Genomic DNA, 17,492 nt, shown 5'->3' with positions numbered 1-17,492 from the left:
TGGGACCCAGTTCATCACCACTTTCTGCTCAGAGGGGTCAGGTGGGTTTTTTTGGGGGATTGAACTCAGGGGCACTCAACCACTGAGCACATCCCCAGGCCTATTCTGTATTTTATTTAGAGACTGGGTCTCGCTGAGTTGCTTAGTGCTTCACTTTTGCTAGGGCTGGCTTTTAACTCATGATCCTCCTGCCTCAGCCTCCCAAGCCTCGGGGACTACAGGTGTGCACCACCTGCCTGGCTTCAGGTGGGTTTTTGTTTGTTTGTTTAAATATATTTTTAGATGTTGCTAGACCTTTATTTTATTCATTTATTTATAAGTGGTGCTGGGGGTTGAACCCAGGAACTCACACATACTAGGCAAGTGCTCCACCACTGAGCCACAACCCCAGTCCATTCAGGTGGGTTTTAACACAAGTGTACACACACAAGAGGAGGAAGGACCATCATACAGTGGGGTGTAGGGACCTCTGAAAACCCTGTCCCCAGTTTGGTACCTCAAAGCCACTAGGTGCCTGTCCCTCCTGGCCTGGCAGGCCTCCTGAAGTCCCAAGGAAGCCAAACATCTTGTCCACCATGTCTGAGTGATTGATGGGCTCCTGGCGGGCCCTCTCCATCTGCTCCAGCAGCTCCTTCTTCCGTCGAGCCTCCTCCTTCTCCTTTAGCTCCCGCTCTGCATCCTCACGAGCCAGCTGGGCCAGGCGTTCCTGAAGGTTGGGGTGAGGCAGAAAAGGTGGGGTCAGCATCCAGTTCCACAGCCTCAGGAAACAAGCTGTCCTTGGGGAACGCAAGGTTGGGACAGCCTCAGACCCAGCATCTACCAGGGCCTCCTGAGTGCAGGGAAGAACTGTACCCCTGGCTTCCCACTCTGACCACACTCAGCTCTGACCTCACAGTCCAAGGCAGATAGATGTCCAGCACCCCTGGGCCACAGGGAGGCCTCTGGAGCAGCCCAGTCAGTAGCCCTGCCCATTCCTCAGGGCTCAGCCAGGAACCACTTCCCCCGAGACAGACCACTGCACACCAACCTAGAAATCCCCAGGCACGGGACTGAGGTCTAGATCAAGTACTACCCAACAGAAATAAGATGTAAGCCACAAAAGTGGTAACCATATTTTAAAAAGCAAAAAGAAGCCAGGCACAGTGGTGCATGCTTATAATCCCAGGAGGCTGAGGCAGGAGGATCGCAAGTTCAAAGCCAGCCTCAGAAACTTAGCAAGGCCCCAATCATCTCACCAAGACCCTGTCTCTAAATAAAATATTTTAAAAGGATTTGGGATGTGACTCAATGGTTAAACACCTCTGGGTTCAATCCCCGTTACCAAAAAAAAGCAAAAAAATATCGGTGAAGTTAATTTTAATAATGTTATTTATCTCATATTTACCAAATATCACCTTAACATATAATCAGTATTATAAAAACAATACTGAGGTATCTTAAACCCTTTCTCCCCCTATTAAGTGTTCAGAATCTAACCTCTTTGCCACAGTACTGTCATTCAGATGAGCCACATTTCAAGCGTTCAGTAGCACTGTGGCTGGTGCTCCCATATTGGGATGCATGGCCCTCTGCGCTGTCCCCCTGCTCAGGCTTTTTATCCCCCCATGAGAGAAGGTGCCTCTTGTCTGGCCCAGTGAGAGCTGAGACATGCACCAAGTGGGCCTCAGAAAGGACACCTCCTGAATGAAGGGAGAAGGGCTGCCAGACAGGCGACAAGTGGCTTGCTGGAGGAAAGCCACGGAGCCAGCAAGCAGACGAGGGAGGTTCTCCATGTTCCCAGCTCACCTGATGCTTGCGCTCTGCCTCCTCCTTAGCTTTCTTGGCGCTCATCTCTTTCCGGAGCTTCTCCTCCTCTGCTAGTCTCATTTTCTCTGCTTCTAGGCGCCTCAGGTACTAAGGAGAGGGACAGTCAAGTGGACATCAAAACACATGCAGCGTTTGTCACGGGGCCTCCTGCCAGCTCTCCCTGAGCCTGGGTTCTGGAACTGAAAGCAACTGACAAATAATTTGGCAGATAGGGAAACAGGCCGCCAGGACTCTCCAGATCAGGTCGGATCTCAAAGCCAAAACAGGTTTGCTTGGGCCCCCGAAGATTCACAAGGGCGACTTGGGCCCCAGCGGTGCCCTGGCTGGGAGTGTGGAAGCAGGATCTGCTCTCCAGTCCTTGGAGCCGGCGTGGCCAATAGTCTCCCATAGGCCTCGGCCTCCTTGGCCAACACCAGGGCTGACCTGTCTGCCTGAGGCAGAACACACCTCAGTGGACACCCCTCCTAGCGCAGGGCTAGGGTGCTGGGGACTTTGTGGCCCTCACCTCTGCCCGGAGGCGCCGGTGCAGTCTGCGGGCGATCATGCCCCTGGCGTAGGCCTGCACGGTGAGCACCGCCCAGAGGCGGTGGCGGAAGGCCTTGCGCACTAGGTAGGCACGGCAGCGGGCCTGGAACTGGATGATGCGCTGGCGGGCCAGGCGGTACTGCTGGTGCAACTTCCGGGAGCGGTGCAGGGCCTGCAGCCGCAGGAAGCCCAGGCGCATCTGCAAGGATACCACCCTGCACTCAGAGACTGGACTGCCACCCTCCCAGAAGGCTCCCGCCAGTGGCAACTTCCACTGCACAGGCCTCCAGTTCCAGACTGGCCTCCTCCCAAGCCAGGCTGCAGCCGAGCTGCTCCACAGAGGTCCATGTGACCCAGCCACTCTGAGGGCCCCTTCGGAGGTCTCTGGTAACCCCAGAGTACTCACCACCCACCAAATCATTCCCAAAGACCTGGACTTTGACTGAAGGACAGGTTGGGGCAGCCCTGGCGGAGGCTCACCAACTCGAAGTTCCTCCTGCAGTTGTGCCCCCGCCAGTGTCTCTGGATCAGTGTGGCGGCATTCTTCAGCTTCAGGAAGTTGGACCTGAAACAGCAGGGGTGATGGGGTGAATCCCAGAGCAGAGAGCTAGCCTGGAGGCAGCCAGGGTGCAAGTGGCTTGGGATCAGGACAGCACACAGAGCCCCCACTCTGTGACACCCCAATGGTGTCACCTTGGGCAAGACACAGACCTTTCTGTACTGCAGCATCCTTTTCTAGAAAATGGATAATGCCCGCTCTTCCTGCCTCATAGGCAGGCATATAGGTTTGTCACATAAATCCATTAAGGCAGATATTCAAAAGGTACTTGTAAAAGGAGGACATGTATGAACAAATTAGTAAAATAATGTAAAAGATTAAGAGCTTCCAACAGTCTAACTTCCTCATTATATGGATGAGGAAGCTGAGACTTGAAGTTGAGACTAGGGCCCATGTCTGTCTGACTCTGAGGAGCCCAGTGCTGTCCTCCTGCACACAGTAGGCTGCTTCTGCAGGCCATCTCCAGCCTATTGGAGGACAGAGACCACTTATCAGACGATGGGTGTCTGTGGACAGCAGGAAAAGACAGAGGAGTGAAGGACGGCGTGTTGGTGAGCTGACACAAGTGCCTGGATGCACCCGCAGCAAATGAGCCACGGTGGAAGGAGATCAATGGATGGATGGATGGAAGGAGGGACAGACAGAAGAGGACAGATGGACAGGTGAGTGGATACAGAGGGGGGAAGGGGCATATGAACTGCAAAAGGGGCAGGTCCTAGATTTGCACGGAGCTGAATCACATTCAAGTTAGTCCTGCCCACTTGCAAATCGTCACAAGCGTACACATGTCCCTTACATAAAAAATGAGACACACTGTGTAATTTATAAAATCTTAAATTTCCTCTTTGGGCAATTCCATTGGCCTGGACGTGAACTGAGGGTCCGTGAGCGTGCCTCGTGGCTTCGTGTACCTTCACATGCACGTAGAGAAGGGTACTGTTACTTGGCTTACATGGCTCGATGGAAATTTGTTAGTCTCATCTCTGCGTTCCTCCGTTTGTGTGAGCGTGTGTGCATGCCAACCACATATTCTTGTTTCCATGTGTGCACCAGGGCATGAGTAGCTGTTCCTGGTGTCCACATGGGAGCAGAGTGAGCCAAGCAAGCACACGCACCTTCACCTGGCTGAGGCGGCAGGAACTGGTCAGGGCAAGTACCTGTCTTTGAATCCCCGGATGATCTTCTGGAGGAGGATAACTCTGTCGGTGATGGCCTTGTCCCGCTCCACCTCCAGCAGCATGTCATGGTGGTCCTGGAAGGCAGAGCTCCTGAGCAGCGCCCAAACAATGTCTCCTCCAGGGCCAGCAGCTCATTCCCAGGCGGGGCTTCTCTTCCTTCACGTGGGGTCCAGGCCTTGGGCTCCGTGGTGCCTATAATCTCCCACCCAGGCTCAGGCCCAAGGTGGCCCCCCATAGCATCAGGGGTTGTGGATGTTTCCCAGAGGCCCAGCAGGACCAGTGGAGCAGGAGAAGCATCATTTCACTGGACAGGGTGGGAGGGCCCCTGTGGCCATCTCTGCCCAAGCCACAGCACTGCCAGACTTCCCAGGGACCCTAGCCAGGCCACTGTCATTTCTCTCCAGAATCCTGGCAGCAGTCTCCTAACCAGGGGTCTTGCAGTCCCCACCACTCTCCCTCTGAACCTAATTCATATGTAGCCAGAGGCAACCTTCTAGCGAGACCCCAGGCCCTGCCTGGACTCCTCACCCTAGCAGTCAACCCCTTCTTGATCCAGGCCCTTGCTGGCGTTTCTACCCTTCCTCCTGCTAGCTCCTGACCCGACCCTCACTCCAGTGGTAAGAATGAATGGATGTCTGCACCGTGCTGTGCTGGCTTCTGAGGACAGTGTCACAGTGGGCCAGAGAGCTGGGGCCCTGCCTTTGGGCAGGTGAGAATCTCATAAGGGAGCTACATCCGCCAAATAATCCCAGACACACACACAGCACAGAGGAGCTGCTCAGTTAGGGCTCCTGGAAGGACAGGATGGGTGAATGGACAAGACTGTAACCCTTGACCTCTCAAAAGAGCCCAGAAAAGTGAGGATGATGATGCTCCTCTGAGTTCCATGGCTCTAAAAGCCACGGTGCTCCCTGCCTGCCCTCTGCTTGACAGGGGCTAGACATCTGACCACCCCAGGCTAGAAGCCGGGTGCTCTGCATCCTAGCTGTCTGACCTCAGGACACTCACTTCTCCTTTCTGCGCCTACAAAATGGGCATGCTTCCTATCCCACAGGATGTGGGGAGGACTGAATGAGACCATGAAAGCCCCACAGAAAGGCCTGGCAGAGGGTGCTTTCCAGTCGGCAGCTGTGGGACGCGCGGGTGGTGGATATCACGCGTCTATCCAGTGAGGACAGGAGGGCTCCGGGCGATGACGGGACTAACGCCAAGCCCCTCAACCCAAAAGGAATCAGACCAGACCCAGACTCCCTCCACTTGAGGTCCCCCCCACCGCCCCCCGCCAGCTGTCCTGGCCATCCGGGTCCCACCCCCACACAGGCAGGAGCCCCGCCCTGTTCCCCAGGACAGCCTGATCTAACACAGCGGAAATGGAAATGAGGAAGCCCAGGAAGCCCGCACTCCCGCTGCAGCTGCCCTTCCATGGCTGACTCACAGCAGCTCTCCGAGGCCCTGACGCCTAAGGCCAGCTTCCTGCTCCCTCCCGCAGCCACCAGGGCCTGTGGGAGCCAGGACTCCAGCTGCTGTGCTCTGGGAGGCTGGGACAGAGTCAGTGAAAGGACCCAAGATACACTCTAGACCACCCCCAAGGTCCATCTCTTTGTATAGACAGGGAAGGAAGAGAGGAATGGCCAGTGACTTGCCCAAAGTCCCTGGGCTGTCAACCACAGCGCCACGACGGATTCCAGGACCCTCTCGTCTTCCGTTTCTAACCTGAGGTCAGGCCTCACTCAGGACTGTGATCCCAAAGGCCAGCCTCCTTTCCCCTTGACACCAAGGCAGCCTTACCTGGCCTGGCAACTTACTCTGTAGGGACCCCTGGGACACCACCCATGGTGGGAGCTTACAGCCCCCGAGGCAGCCTGGGGACAGAGGTGTGCTCACCTTCAGAAAGATCTTGGTTTTCCCAATCTGCCAGTCGTCATGGGTGCCCAGCACAGCCTCAGCCATGCGTTGGCATGTTCCTCGGAGGTCGCCCTGGCCGGCACAAGGGAATGGGCAGCCTCACCAGCAGGAAGGCCTCCACGTATCCCTCTTGAGGCTGGGAGGCAGGGCCCTCCCAGCTCTGCCCTGACTGGTCATGTGACCCAGGCAGGGACCTGCCTTCTCCAAACCTCCATTTTCTCCTTAGCAAAAGTCAGATGATGACCACCATGGCCACTGAAGCCCTCTGACGTCCCACTGCCCAGCCCCCACTCTTCTCAGCAATACCGAGCTGGCCGAGCAGATGCCATGCTCAGCTCATTGACCCATGTGAATCTGGGGCCTTTGCTCAGGCAGCTCCGGGGGCCGCCTCTCCCACCATCTGCACCTCAGGCCTGGTACCTGCTTATAGGCTGGCTTCACTCCAGGCAGCAGCACACGGTACCGCTCCACGAACTCCACAAAGCTGTAGCGGATGGGGTAGCCGGCGCGGCGGATTCGGATGGTCTCCATCATACCTGAGTACCGCAGCTGGCGCACACACAGGTGACGGTCGAACAGCTGCCAGGCAGAGCCAAGGGTGTCAAGGTGAGGCTCCTGCGGGGAGGCCGGCCCTGCCCTGTGTTTGAGCAGCCCCACGAGAATGTCTAGAGAGGCCAAGGTCACACGGCACACAAAGGGCAAAGCCAGCATGGGACCCAGGTCCGCAGGTCAAACCCACACAGCAGCCGGAAGTGAGAACCCCATGGTGGGGATCTGTACCATGTGGGAGCACAGGGAGACACGGGCTCACGACCCTTGGGAGATCCAGAGGGGGCTTCAGGGACAAGAAGGAGTGGGTATTCTGAGGTTGGAGTGGGGTGAGCAAATTCAAAGAGTGGACACCTGAAAGCACAGGACCTGCTGGGGGTCTTTGAAGGGACCAAAGAGGTTAGCCCAGGACAGTGCCAGGAGTGGGTGCTCAGCACTGGTCCAGGGGACACCCTTCACACGGCCATCGTAGATTAGTAGCTATTCAGACAACTTTGTGGCTGCTGACAACAGAGTGCCTTAAGAAAAGGCTCATTTTTCTTTCTTTTTTCTGGTGGGGTGTACTGGGGATTGAACCCAGAGGCACTCGACCACTGAGCCACATCCCAGCCCTATTTTGTATTTTATTTAGAGACAGGGTCTCACTGAGTTGCTTAGGGCCTCACTTTTGCTGAGGCTGGCTTTGAACTCACGATCCTCCTGCCTCAGCCTCCTGAGCCATTGGAATTACAGGCGTGTGAACTACACCCAGCTTAAGAAAAGGCACATTTTCTACTCACAAAGCTGTTTGTGTGCTGGCTGCAAGGCAGGGCCAGCCCCCGGGGCTCACTGAGGGGCTGGGCAGAGATGTGCAAGGCAGGTGCAGGGGCTGTGTGGAGCCTGGAAGGTGGGTCTGGGGAGCCAGGGAAGGTGTGGAGCAGGGACAGACTAGATTAGATTGGCATCTGAGAATGATGTCACTGACATGGACGCGCGGTGGGTGGCAGGAGACGAGACAGGAGGCAGGAGACCAGTAAGGAGGCCCCTGCCAAGGTCCAGGCCACAGCCATCAAGGCCTGGGCTGAGAGAGGGTTCCAGGGGTATTTCAAGGCCAGGGGAGATGGTGCCCCACAGTCTGGCCTAGGTCCTCCTGGACTACCTGCACTGAAGGCAGAGGTTGCTGGAGCCCTCTGACTCTCAGGCCCCTGCAGACCTGGGTCCTAAAAGGGACAGGCCTCACCCACTCTGGGAAATGACTTCCTGACGGGGACAGTGTGTGCGGATGGTAGGCTTCCGAAGCCTGTTTCCTCCTGCCTGGGCCACTTTCCCTGGCCTTCCTTCCCTCCCTCCCCAGACCCTGTGGGCCCCAGCTCTGGGTAAACAACACCACCCAGCTGTAGAAGGAGAGGGCCGGCAGGGGCAGCCTGCAGGGCTTAAGCCCCTCAACCTCCCCAAACACCTCCAGCCCAGGACAGGGTCTGCTCCCTACACAGAAAAGGCAAAATAAATGTTAATCAGAAGAGTGAAAAATTAGGACCTTCCCAGTGAGAGGAGCCAGGGGAGGTTTCCAGGAGGTGGTAGCTGAGCTGAAGGGAGGGGTCTTCAAAGGAGCATGAGCCCTGGCTGCCATTTACTGAGCGCTTACTATGTGCCCAGCAATCTGCACACGTGACTGCACAGACTATGCCCACAGGTTGGGTGTGAACCATCCCATTTCCATCCATGAGGAAACTGAGGCAGAAAGTGACTAAGTGACGTGTCTCCAGCTTGGAAGTGGTAAAGCCCAGACTGACACCAGCTCTCTCCAGTGCACCTGCCGGATCCAGTACATGGGAGCCTAGTTCTATAAGCTCTCAGGTGCTTGCCCCTCCCCAAAGACGACAAAGTCTTGCATCCCCTCACCCTGGTCCACCTTTGGCCCGGCCCTCCAAAGCCCCCCACCCGGGCCTCCACTCACCATGGGCTTCTTGAACTCGTTGGGCTTGATGCAGCGCACGAAGAAGGGCTGGCAGGCTCCCAGCGTGCGCATCAGCAGCTCCAGCGACCGCTTGAACTGACTGCTGAGTGTGGGCGAGCGCTTCCTGGTCTCGGCGCCCTGGGGGGATGGACAGACTGCAATGGGAGGGGCTGTGCCTGCCCCCTCCCAGCCTCCAGCAGCTGCCCAAGGGAAGCAGGAGGAGAGGTCAGGGGGACCGGGACCTGACCTGGTTTTCCTTTGAACCCCCTGGCTGAGTTGCAGCTTGGCCCCAGGCACCTGCTGCAGGGAGCCTCCCAGGACCTCATAGGTATCCCTCGATTGTTCCCTTCCTGGTAGGCTGGGGGACTCTGGGCAAGGTGCAAACCGTCTCTGAATCTCATCTTTCCCTTCCCATGAAAATGGTCACCTCAGGACCCTGGGGTCATCTTAGAGACAGGATCAGGCAAACCTAAGTTCAAACCCTGGCCCACGGCTTCCTAGCTGTGTGGCCTTGGGTAGATCACTTGATGGTGCTGAACCTAGGTTTTGTAAGTGAAAATAATGCCATCTATCCCCCTGACAGGGCAGTGAAGAGGGTCAGAGGTCAGGGTATATTTTGATAAGCAGCACCCTGGGATGGTCCCTGCCTGCCCCTGGGGACTGTGGGGGAGGGAAGGAGGGAGCTGCCTGGACCTCCCCTGCTGTGGGATTAGCCAGACAGCAGCAGGCTGGGGGTGGGGCAGCGGGCCTGGATAATCCTCCTTAGCAGGTACTGGAGCTGAGTCCCCCAGTGCCACCTCCTCTGCACATTCTAGCCCTATTAGGGTTCCCTCCCAGGTTACTGTGAAATAGGGGGAGTGCTGGAGAAGACCTAAGAGCAAACAAACAGGAAGTGAGCATTCCACGCTGATGGAAACTGGAGGAGAAGCCAGGTTCTAATCCACAGTATTTCCGTTTTATTGTTCTCTTGGTAGTTTTCATTTGGGTGAGAAGTTCCTATTAACGAATTTGACTATTATTGTAAGAGTTTGCATTTGTATAGTCATAAATGCCATCTTGGGTCCTGTGTCAAAAATCAGGGGTGCAGGTGTAGATGTGTGAGGTATTTGGGGGCCAGAGGTGTCTAATCCATCCTAAATTTAGACAGCATGCCACCAGACTTAATGAAACCCACCAGGAAACAGCAAACGCTTGCAAATATGTGTGCTTTCCGCCTTAGTTTTATTTGGGATGCAGTCCAGGAATTTGCCCAGGGAAACTGGGAATGGAGTGTTCAGCTCTGTAGCCCCCAGAGTTGCCAAGGGACCTGATCCCTGGGTGGCCTCCCTCTAGGAGCGGGGGCTGCCCAGGTCAGACTGTACCTAGCCTGCATTAAGCCCCTGCCTTGCGTACACACAGAGAGCACACGCACACAGGCACCCAGGACACACACAGACCATGCACACACCATATATGCAAACACACCACACACACCCTTCTTTGAGTTTGACCATTACTGGAGCTGCTCCTGTCTGTCTGTCTGTCTGTCTACCCCACCAGACCATGAGCCCTGTGAGGGCAGGTGGAGCCTGCCTTATTTGCTGCTGGGCCTGACACACGGAACAACCAACACTTTCCTCAACTGAAGCGTTACCGAACTGGTTTCTAGTGTCATCCGTGGGCTCACAGAAACTGCCCACCTTCCAGTCCCTCAGGCCCCAAACCTGGGAGCTGTCCTCAACACCTCTCACATCCAATATATCAGATTTGGAGCAAATTTACTGGCTCCACTTTCAAATATCTGCAGAGCCGGGTGTGGTGGCGAGTGACTATAATCCCAGGGACTAAGGAGGCTAAGCCAGGAGGATTGCAAGTCTGAGGCCAGCCTCAGTAATTTAGCAAGACCCTCAGCAACTTAGTTAGACCCTGCCTCAAAATGAAAAATATAAAGGGTTGGAGATGTGGCTCAGCAGTAGAATGCTCAGTGCCCAGTACCAGAACATATACATATACTTCTCCAGAAGCGGATCCCTTCCCACCGCTTCCTTCACTATCGGCCTGGTCCAGGCCCCAGTCTCACTTTCTCCCATGACTGTGGCAACCTCCTGACTGGTCTCCCTGCCCGGTCACCCACACTACGTACCCCTCAGCCAGGGAGGCTGTTAAAACAAGTCCAGTGACATCTCTTCCTGACTCAAAACCCTCCAGTGACTCCCAATTCACTCTGCAGGAAGGCCCAAGTCCTTGTAAGGCCCCACAATGCCCTTGGGATCGGTTTCTCTGGGCTCCATCACCTGTTCACCCTCTTGTAGTCACCCCAGCCCCCAGACCCTGCCCAGGAAGTGCCAGGCAGCACCTCTGAGCCTCCTCTTCCTGCAAAGCCCTCCCTCTAGGTGCACAGACTGGCCTCCTGGCCTCCCATCTGGCCTCTCAGTGAGGCCTTCCTGTGCAAAGTTGCAGCGCCCACCACCTCATTCCTCCCTCCCTCCCTGGTCCCTCCCCACCCCACTTACACCAACTTGGCTCGCTGTCCTTATTCATTGGCTTACTAAGGTTTCCTGCTTCTCCTAGAACATAAGTCCCAGGGGGACAGAGAATTTTTTTTTTTTCTATTTTGTTCACTACTGTGTGTCCAGGACCTGAGACAATGTCGGGTACATAAGGGGCACCCAATAAATATTCATGGATTGAATGTGAGGCTGCAGAGCCACTCTCACATCCTTAGCCGTCTGAGTTTCTGATAGGGTCCGATTCATTGAGGGAAATCCTGGGAGGTGCTGTTTTCTGGGATAATCCGCAGATGGTGAGGATGAGACCTAGACTAAAAAATCAGGAGGCTGATGTTAAACGGCTCCACAGAACACAGGAGCATGATGGGAGCAGGAAGCCATAGGTGGAGGGCCACCTGCAGGAGGGTAAGCAGACATCCTGTGGCTCTGGCCCAGGACCCAGGGCTGAGGTAGACATTAATCGGGGCCCACTTTGTCCTGGGAGGGCTGCCCTCAGGACACGACTCTCCCCACACCAGCCGAGCTGGGAGAGCAACAGAGGCGAGTCAGAGGAGGAAAACCCGGCTGGGCACTCAGATCACCGGAAGGAGGTGCTGTGGGCTTCCATCCTGACAGGAGCATTGCGCTGCCACACTGCCATCGGGTAGGCTGTGACCTAAGGCTTCACAGTTCACCAAGCTCTTCCTTCCCCTTGGGAGAGGAATCATGTTTCCAGCACTTAGGAAGCATTTTTTCTGTCCCAGTTATGATGGTTTCAGACTCAGCACAGCCCGATAAACAGCAGGGACTCGGAAAACCTCACTTTAGCCCTCACTTGTATGTGGCCTTGGGCACATCCCTGCACTGCGTGGGGACAGAGTTGAGTTCTAATTGTTGCATGTCACAAGCTGTGTGACCTGGAGCAAGTACCTTGGCCTCCCCAGGCCGTTTCTTTACCTGTAAAGTCGGGTGACAGTGGCCAGCAGGGTGAGCGGGGGTGCGTGGGGTGGTGACCGTAAGTGCTCCTGCCAATCAGGAGCTTGGCTGAGCTCAGAGCCTGGCCCAGGGAGTGCCAGGAGATGTGACGGATGCCCACTTCGTCACTGCTGTATCCTAACTCTCAGCTCCTGAAGCTCACTCAGGAGTGTGTGTGGCGGTGGTTGGGGCTGGGGGCTCAGGGGATCCCAGGCTCCTGCGTTTGGGCCGCCACATGAGTCCTCAGTAAAGAGGAGCTCACCGAGGGGGAGGAGCCTCAGACAGGAAGGACACGAAGAGGCTCCAGGCACCTCCAGGAGGTTTGGAAAGAGGGGAGAGAGAGGAGGGATGGGAGAAGAAGACAGGGTTCAACCAGGTGTGCAGAGCCAGTGGACAGTAGCAGAGCAGAAGGGCTGGGGAACAGGAAGAGGAAGAGCACAGAGGCCCCAGAGCCACACCTGTCTCACCATTGTGACCCTACACCACCTGAGCTTCAGATGGCTGCTGAAGACTCAAGTGCCTGTGAGATCTCTGCCTGGGGTCACTCCTGTGTACACTCATTCACCTGGCTCTGTGTGTGTGTGTGTGTGTGTGTGTGTGTGTGTGTGTGTGTGTTTGGCGGGGCAGAAGAGAGGGGCCACCATCCAGACAAGCTCCCTGCTTTTGACACACTGGGTGCCCTGATCTGCTATTAGGGGGGCTTCTAGATTGTTCCTGAGCTCTGTGAGACTCTGGCCGCAAGGGAAGGAGGGGCCCAGCCTTAGGTTAAATGTGGGGGATGTCAGCATTGGGCAGAGAGGAAACTGAGTTGAGAAAAGGGAGGTGAAGGGGAGGCAGCACCATGCTGCGCTAAGGGGCATCCCGCACCTTCGGGATCTGAAGCCCGAAGGAGCCACAGCCTGAAGGTGGCAGAAAGGACACACAGGCAGTGGTGGCCCCTAGTCCCAGTTCCCCACAGAATGATGTCACACCCCTCCCTCTCTGACACAGGGGCCTGGTGGAGAAGCGAGAGACTCGGCAACTGAGGGGAGGGGACAGGAGACCTGGGTTGGAGTTCTGGCCCTGCCCTTTGCTCCTGGCATACCCTGGGCAAGGCTGGCCCCTCTTCCAGGACTTGGTTTCCTCCTTTGCAAGACTGAGGCATCTACAGCGCACACAACTCAAAACCACAAACCAAAACCACTCCAAAACCACGCCACAGAAAACACACTCCAAAAAAGAGGAGAAAGCCCCGCCCTTTCCCCACGCCTCTGCCCCATGGGCTGAGGCCTGTCCCGCCATCCTGGGCCCCCGCTGAGGTTTTACCTTCGCGGAAGCGGCTGCCTGGCGGAGAGTGCCGGAGGAGTAACCACAGAGAAACTACAAGGGGAACCACAGTGCGGTGAGTGGGAGGCGGGGCCAGGCCGGCCAGGACAGAGGGCCAAATCCACTGCGGCAGAGGCCTGGGGTCCTGGCCTCTCTGTGACGGCTGGTGGTCCCAAAGAAGCTTGGTCACGTGCACAGGTGCTGAGGGAAGGGCTCTACCCTCCCCATGAGCCCTTCCAGGCATCCTCCAGAAAAGGAGGCAAGGTGAAATGAAAGGGCGAGCAGGAGGAAAGCCCACTAGACTGCCAGCCTGGGGCCCTAGGAAAGATGGGGGCGGGCGGTCTTCTGTCCTCTGTGCAGGGCCCGGTGTGACTGCACACCACACCCTCCCATCTCCCAAGGCTGGACCTGCTCCCCTCATTCCCTATACCTGCTGGAGGTTGGGATGGCTCCCATGGAACTCCAGTCCTGGCCGGGCTCTGCTCCGTGACCTCTCACGTGGCCCTTCTCTGGGCCTTGCACCCCAGCCACACCCCAGTCAGACAAAAAGACCAGATGGGAGCATCTTGGAGGCCTCTCCAGGTCCCTTCTGGAACCATAGCAAAGCCCTGTCCTTGCTCTGTGGCCCCAGGAGCTCCTCTGATGGACAAGGGTTGGGCCTAGACCCAGACCTGGTTTCCAGGGGCCCACAGTGCCCTGTGGAAAAGTCGCTCAGCCTTACCATGGCAACGTCAGCCTGGAAGATCTGCTTGATGAACTTGTTCCGCGAAGAGTGAACTAGCTGGATGATGTCCCCATGCAAGGTGTCCCGGTTCTTTTCCAAGAAGCCTGGCAGTGGGAAAGAGCAGTCAGACCTCACCAGCTGTGGCAGCCCCTGCAGACCAGACTCATACCTCCCCCAGGTCAGCAGTGACCGAGCCAGGAGGACCCTCAAGATACACCTTGTTTACCCAGGTCCATTTCACCGTGGGGGACACGGAGGCCTGGAGACAAAAGCACCTTGCCTAGGACCGGAGAAAGTAAGGGTCTGTCCCCCAAGCACCCAGCCCCACTCCCAGCCTGTCCAAGAAGGACAGGAGGTCTCAGTCTCTGGGAGAGAGCAGAGTCACCTTGCTGACTGAACCATCTTAGGCCACCCTGAGTCTTTTGAACCAAGGTGTCTAGGCCCAGGAGAGAATGTACATCAAAACGCAGTACAAGCTATCAGTGAAGCAGCTAATGAAAGCTGCCTCACAGTGGGACAGAACACTATGTTTTACAAAGTGTCCTCACAGCCCCCTACGTATATGGGATGGCCAGGACTTAACTTCTCCCTCCACCAGTTGGGGAAACCGATGCTCAGAGAGTCTAAGAGAGTAGTGTAACACCACACAGCAAGCCATGGCAGAGTTAAGACTCAAACCCAGGACTCCTGGTGCCAACCCAGGCAGGCCCCTGCACCACAAAGACCCCAGAGGTGAGAGACATTCCCAGGGACTGAGGAGTTAGGAACTGATTAATGGGGATCTTTGCTAAGGATGGGGTACCCACAGGCTAGGGATACCTAAGGGGAGGAGGACAATGCCACAGAGAGGCAGGACTTACACCCAGATGGCAGATGGCCCACAGGCCCAGCATTGGGTTGCCCAACACCAGTTGGGAGGGGCAACTTGCAGGAGGCACACAGGACACAGGGGGCACTTAAGCTGGGATGGAGTTATAAAGCTCTAGGACAGCCTCACTGTGTGACCCTGGGGGATCCCATTTCTGGGGCCTCAGTGTCCTCAACTGTTAGGTGGAAATGATAAAGCCCATCACCGTGACTAGCCCACTGATGCGCTACAGCTTCTGAATCAATTCAGTGAGGCAGTGTGGACCTGATGCCTCATGGTTTGCTTGTTTTAAATGCCCTTGACCTTTGACCATGGGTGGAATCCTTTGGGGTTGATTGGCAGGAGCTCAGTGTAAATACAACCACGACGGATGCCAACGTGAGGCCAGCACATTATACCACGATGGGAGGAGAGGGTCACAGGCAGATTGTGGTCTTTTGACCAGACCCTGTGAGAATTCCAAGTGGGATGAGCTTGTGTTCTGGTGCCTCTTCCCACCTTCCAGCTTTGAAATGAACCCAGCTGCACATCCTCAGGATTCTCACACTGGGTCTTGTTGCTGCAAGAGTCTGGTGGGTGAGAAGGCTGTCAAGAAAGGACAGTCAACTCCCCTTCTGAGCCTGTCTCCTCATATACACAAATGAGCATTAAGCCCTCCCAAAAGAATTTAAAGCAGGGATGTGGACAGATGCTTGTACATAGTGTTCACAGCAGCATTATGCACACTGGCCAAAAGGTGGAGACAACCCTAGTGTTCATTTACAGAGGAACACATTAGCAAGATATGGTGGAGCCAGACCCTGCAACATTACCCACCATAAAAATGAAGAAAATTGATGTCTGCTGCAACATGGATGAGCCCATTATGCTAAATGAAATGGGTCAGACACAAAAAGACAAATATTTCTGGGTGCAGCAGTGCACACCTGTAATCCCAGTGACTCAGGAGGCTGAGGCAGGAGGATGGCAAGTTTGAGGTCAGCGTTGGCAATTTAGGGAGACCCTGACTCAAAATAGAAAATAAAATACATAAGGATGGTTGGGGATGTAGCTCAGTGATAGAGCACCCCTGGGCTCAATCCCCAGTACCCAAAAAAAAAAAAAAAAAAAAAAAAAAATTATATATATATATACTGTAAGATTCCACTTACGGGAGGTGCTCAGAATGGTCAAATTCATGGAGACAGAAAGTAGATGGAGACAATGAGGGCTGCAGGTGGGGGAAGGAGGGAGCCGTTGATAATGGCCACTGAGCTTTGTGTAGGGTGACGGAAAGGCCCAGGAAGTGGATGGTGGTGATGGTGGCCCAATATTGTAAATGTACTTAATCCTACTGAATCACGGACTTGAAAATGGCAAATTTTATCTTATATATTCTTTAACCACATTTTAAACATATATTTTAAAAACCTCTGGAAAAACAAAAGAAGAGCACTGAGCCCCACTTTTTCTAAGGTCCCCTCTCTCCCTCTCCGCATCCCAGGATCCTGAGGCCTGTCCCCTGAGTGGGATTCGGGGATGGTGGGGCGCAGGCAGAGACAGATGCCCCAGAACCTGCCCGCACCTTGGGTTTCGTAGTAGACGATGCCCGCAAAGTGGTTGATGCCAAACTGGGTCTCGTGGTTGTTCTTGGGGGGCACGTAGTTGGCGTTGAGCTTGTGCTGTGAGTTCAGCTTGTGCAGCATGGTGGCATCTGTGCCCTATGGGGACAGAGGGGCTGCTGAGAGCCACCCTCCCTCCCCGAGCCCCGCTGCCTCTCAGCCCACGGCTGCACCCCTCTTGTGTCTTTTTAGCCCATGTGGGAGCTCTCTGGCCTTCACCTCCCATCTGTGAAGTGGGTGCGTTGGAACCACAGAACCTTAAAAGAACATTCTAGGTTAGAACATCTCTTCCTGGGATTAAAATCCTGAGAGCAGTCTCCCTTCTCCTCCCTGACTCCAAGACATGTTCTGTGTCTTGAACATGTATTCTGCACCAGCTGTGTGCTTGGATCTTTGTTGACCTGGGACCCCGGGGACAGTGGGTGATTCCCACATGTCAGGTGACTGTACTGTAGTTGGCCCAGAGTCACCCTGAGAGGTGGGTGTCACGAGTCCCATTTTGCAGATGAGAAAAGCTGAGGCTCTGAGTGGGGAAGGGACCTGCCCGCTCTCCGGGGCCCTGCCGGCTGTGGCCCACCTTGGGGAACTTGCTTTCCTCGTCGATGAGGGAGATGATGTTCATGGGCTTGTTGGCGATCATGTCCAGGGCGTCCTGGTTGTCGGTGAACTCGATGTGCAGCCAGTCGATGCTCTCCAGGTCGTACTCCTCCTGCTCCAGCTTGAACACGTGCCGCACGAAGAACTGCTGCAGGTGCTCGTTGGCGAAGTTGATGCACAGCTGCTCGAAGCTGCGGGGACACAAGGGATGTGGCAGGGGTGGGGTGTTCAGGCCCCAGCCCTGCCACTCAGGGCCTGGCTCTCCCTTGATCTGCAGCACGACCTCTGGCAAGTCTATCCCGTCATGGGCCCTGAGACCTCCGAGCCGGGGCAGGATTGCCAAGGCCACCCTTCCACCTGCAGAGGAGGACGCTGAGGCCCAGCAAGGGCAAAGGGCTTGCCCAAGGTCAAATGAGAGGGTGGCTCAAGACCAGGACTGTGGGGAGGCCCAGCAGAGCACCCAGGAGTGAGTGGGAGCCAAATGCTGGGGAGGAGG

General features: G+C 55.6%; 1 protein-coding gene across 1 annotated transcript in view; it reads right to left on the bottom strand.

The window, feature by feature from the left end:
• Myo7a (myosin VIIA) overlaps window positions 1–17,492 on the bottom strand; it is a 74,971-nt gene that overhangs the window by 28,790 nt on the left and 28,689 nt on the right. The window contains exons 13-23 of the mRNA XM_047518876.1: window positions 16,977–17,187; window positions 16,363–16,498; window positions 13,928–14,034; window positions 8,459–8,596; window positions 6,394–6,552; window positions 5,953–6,045; window positions 4,048–4,142; window positions 2,812–2,896; window positions 2,312–2,530; window positions 1,786–1,893; window positions 497–706 (exon numbers count right to left, since the gene is read on the bottom strand). Coding sequence (XP_047374832.1) covers window positions 497–706; window positions 1,786–1,893; window positions 2,312–2,530; window positions 2,812–2,896; window positions 4,048–4,142; window positions 5,953–6,045; window positions 6,394–6,552; window positions 8,459–8,596; window positions 13,928–14,034; window positions 16,363–16,498; window positions 16,977–17,187 — 1,561 coding nt within the window. The remainder of the gene's footprint in view (window positions 1–496; window positions 707–1,785; window positions 1,894–2,311; window positions 2,531–2,811; window positions 2,897–4,047; window positions 4,143–5,952; window positions 6,046–6,393; window positions 6,553–8,458; window positions 8,597–13,927; window positions 14,035–16,362; window positions 16,499–16,976; window positions 17,188–17,492) is intronic.

The sequence above is a fragment of the Sciurus carolinensis genome, chromosome 11, assembly GCF_902686445.1.
Source record: "Sciurus carolinensis chromosome 11, mSciCar1.2, whole genome shotgun sequence".
NCBI classification, from domain to species: Eukaryota; Metazoa; Chordata; class Mammalia; order Rodentia; family Sciuridae; genus Sciurus; species Sciurus carolinensis.
This window is presented reverse-complemented; position numbering and strand designations above follow the sequence as displayed.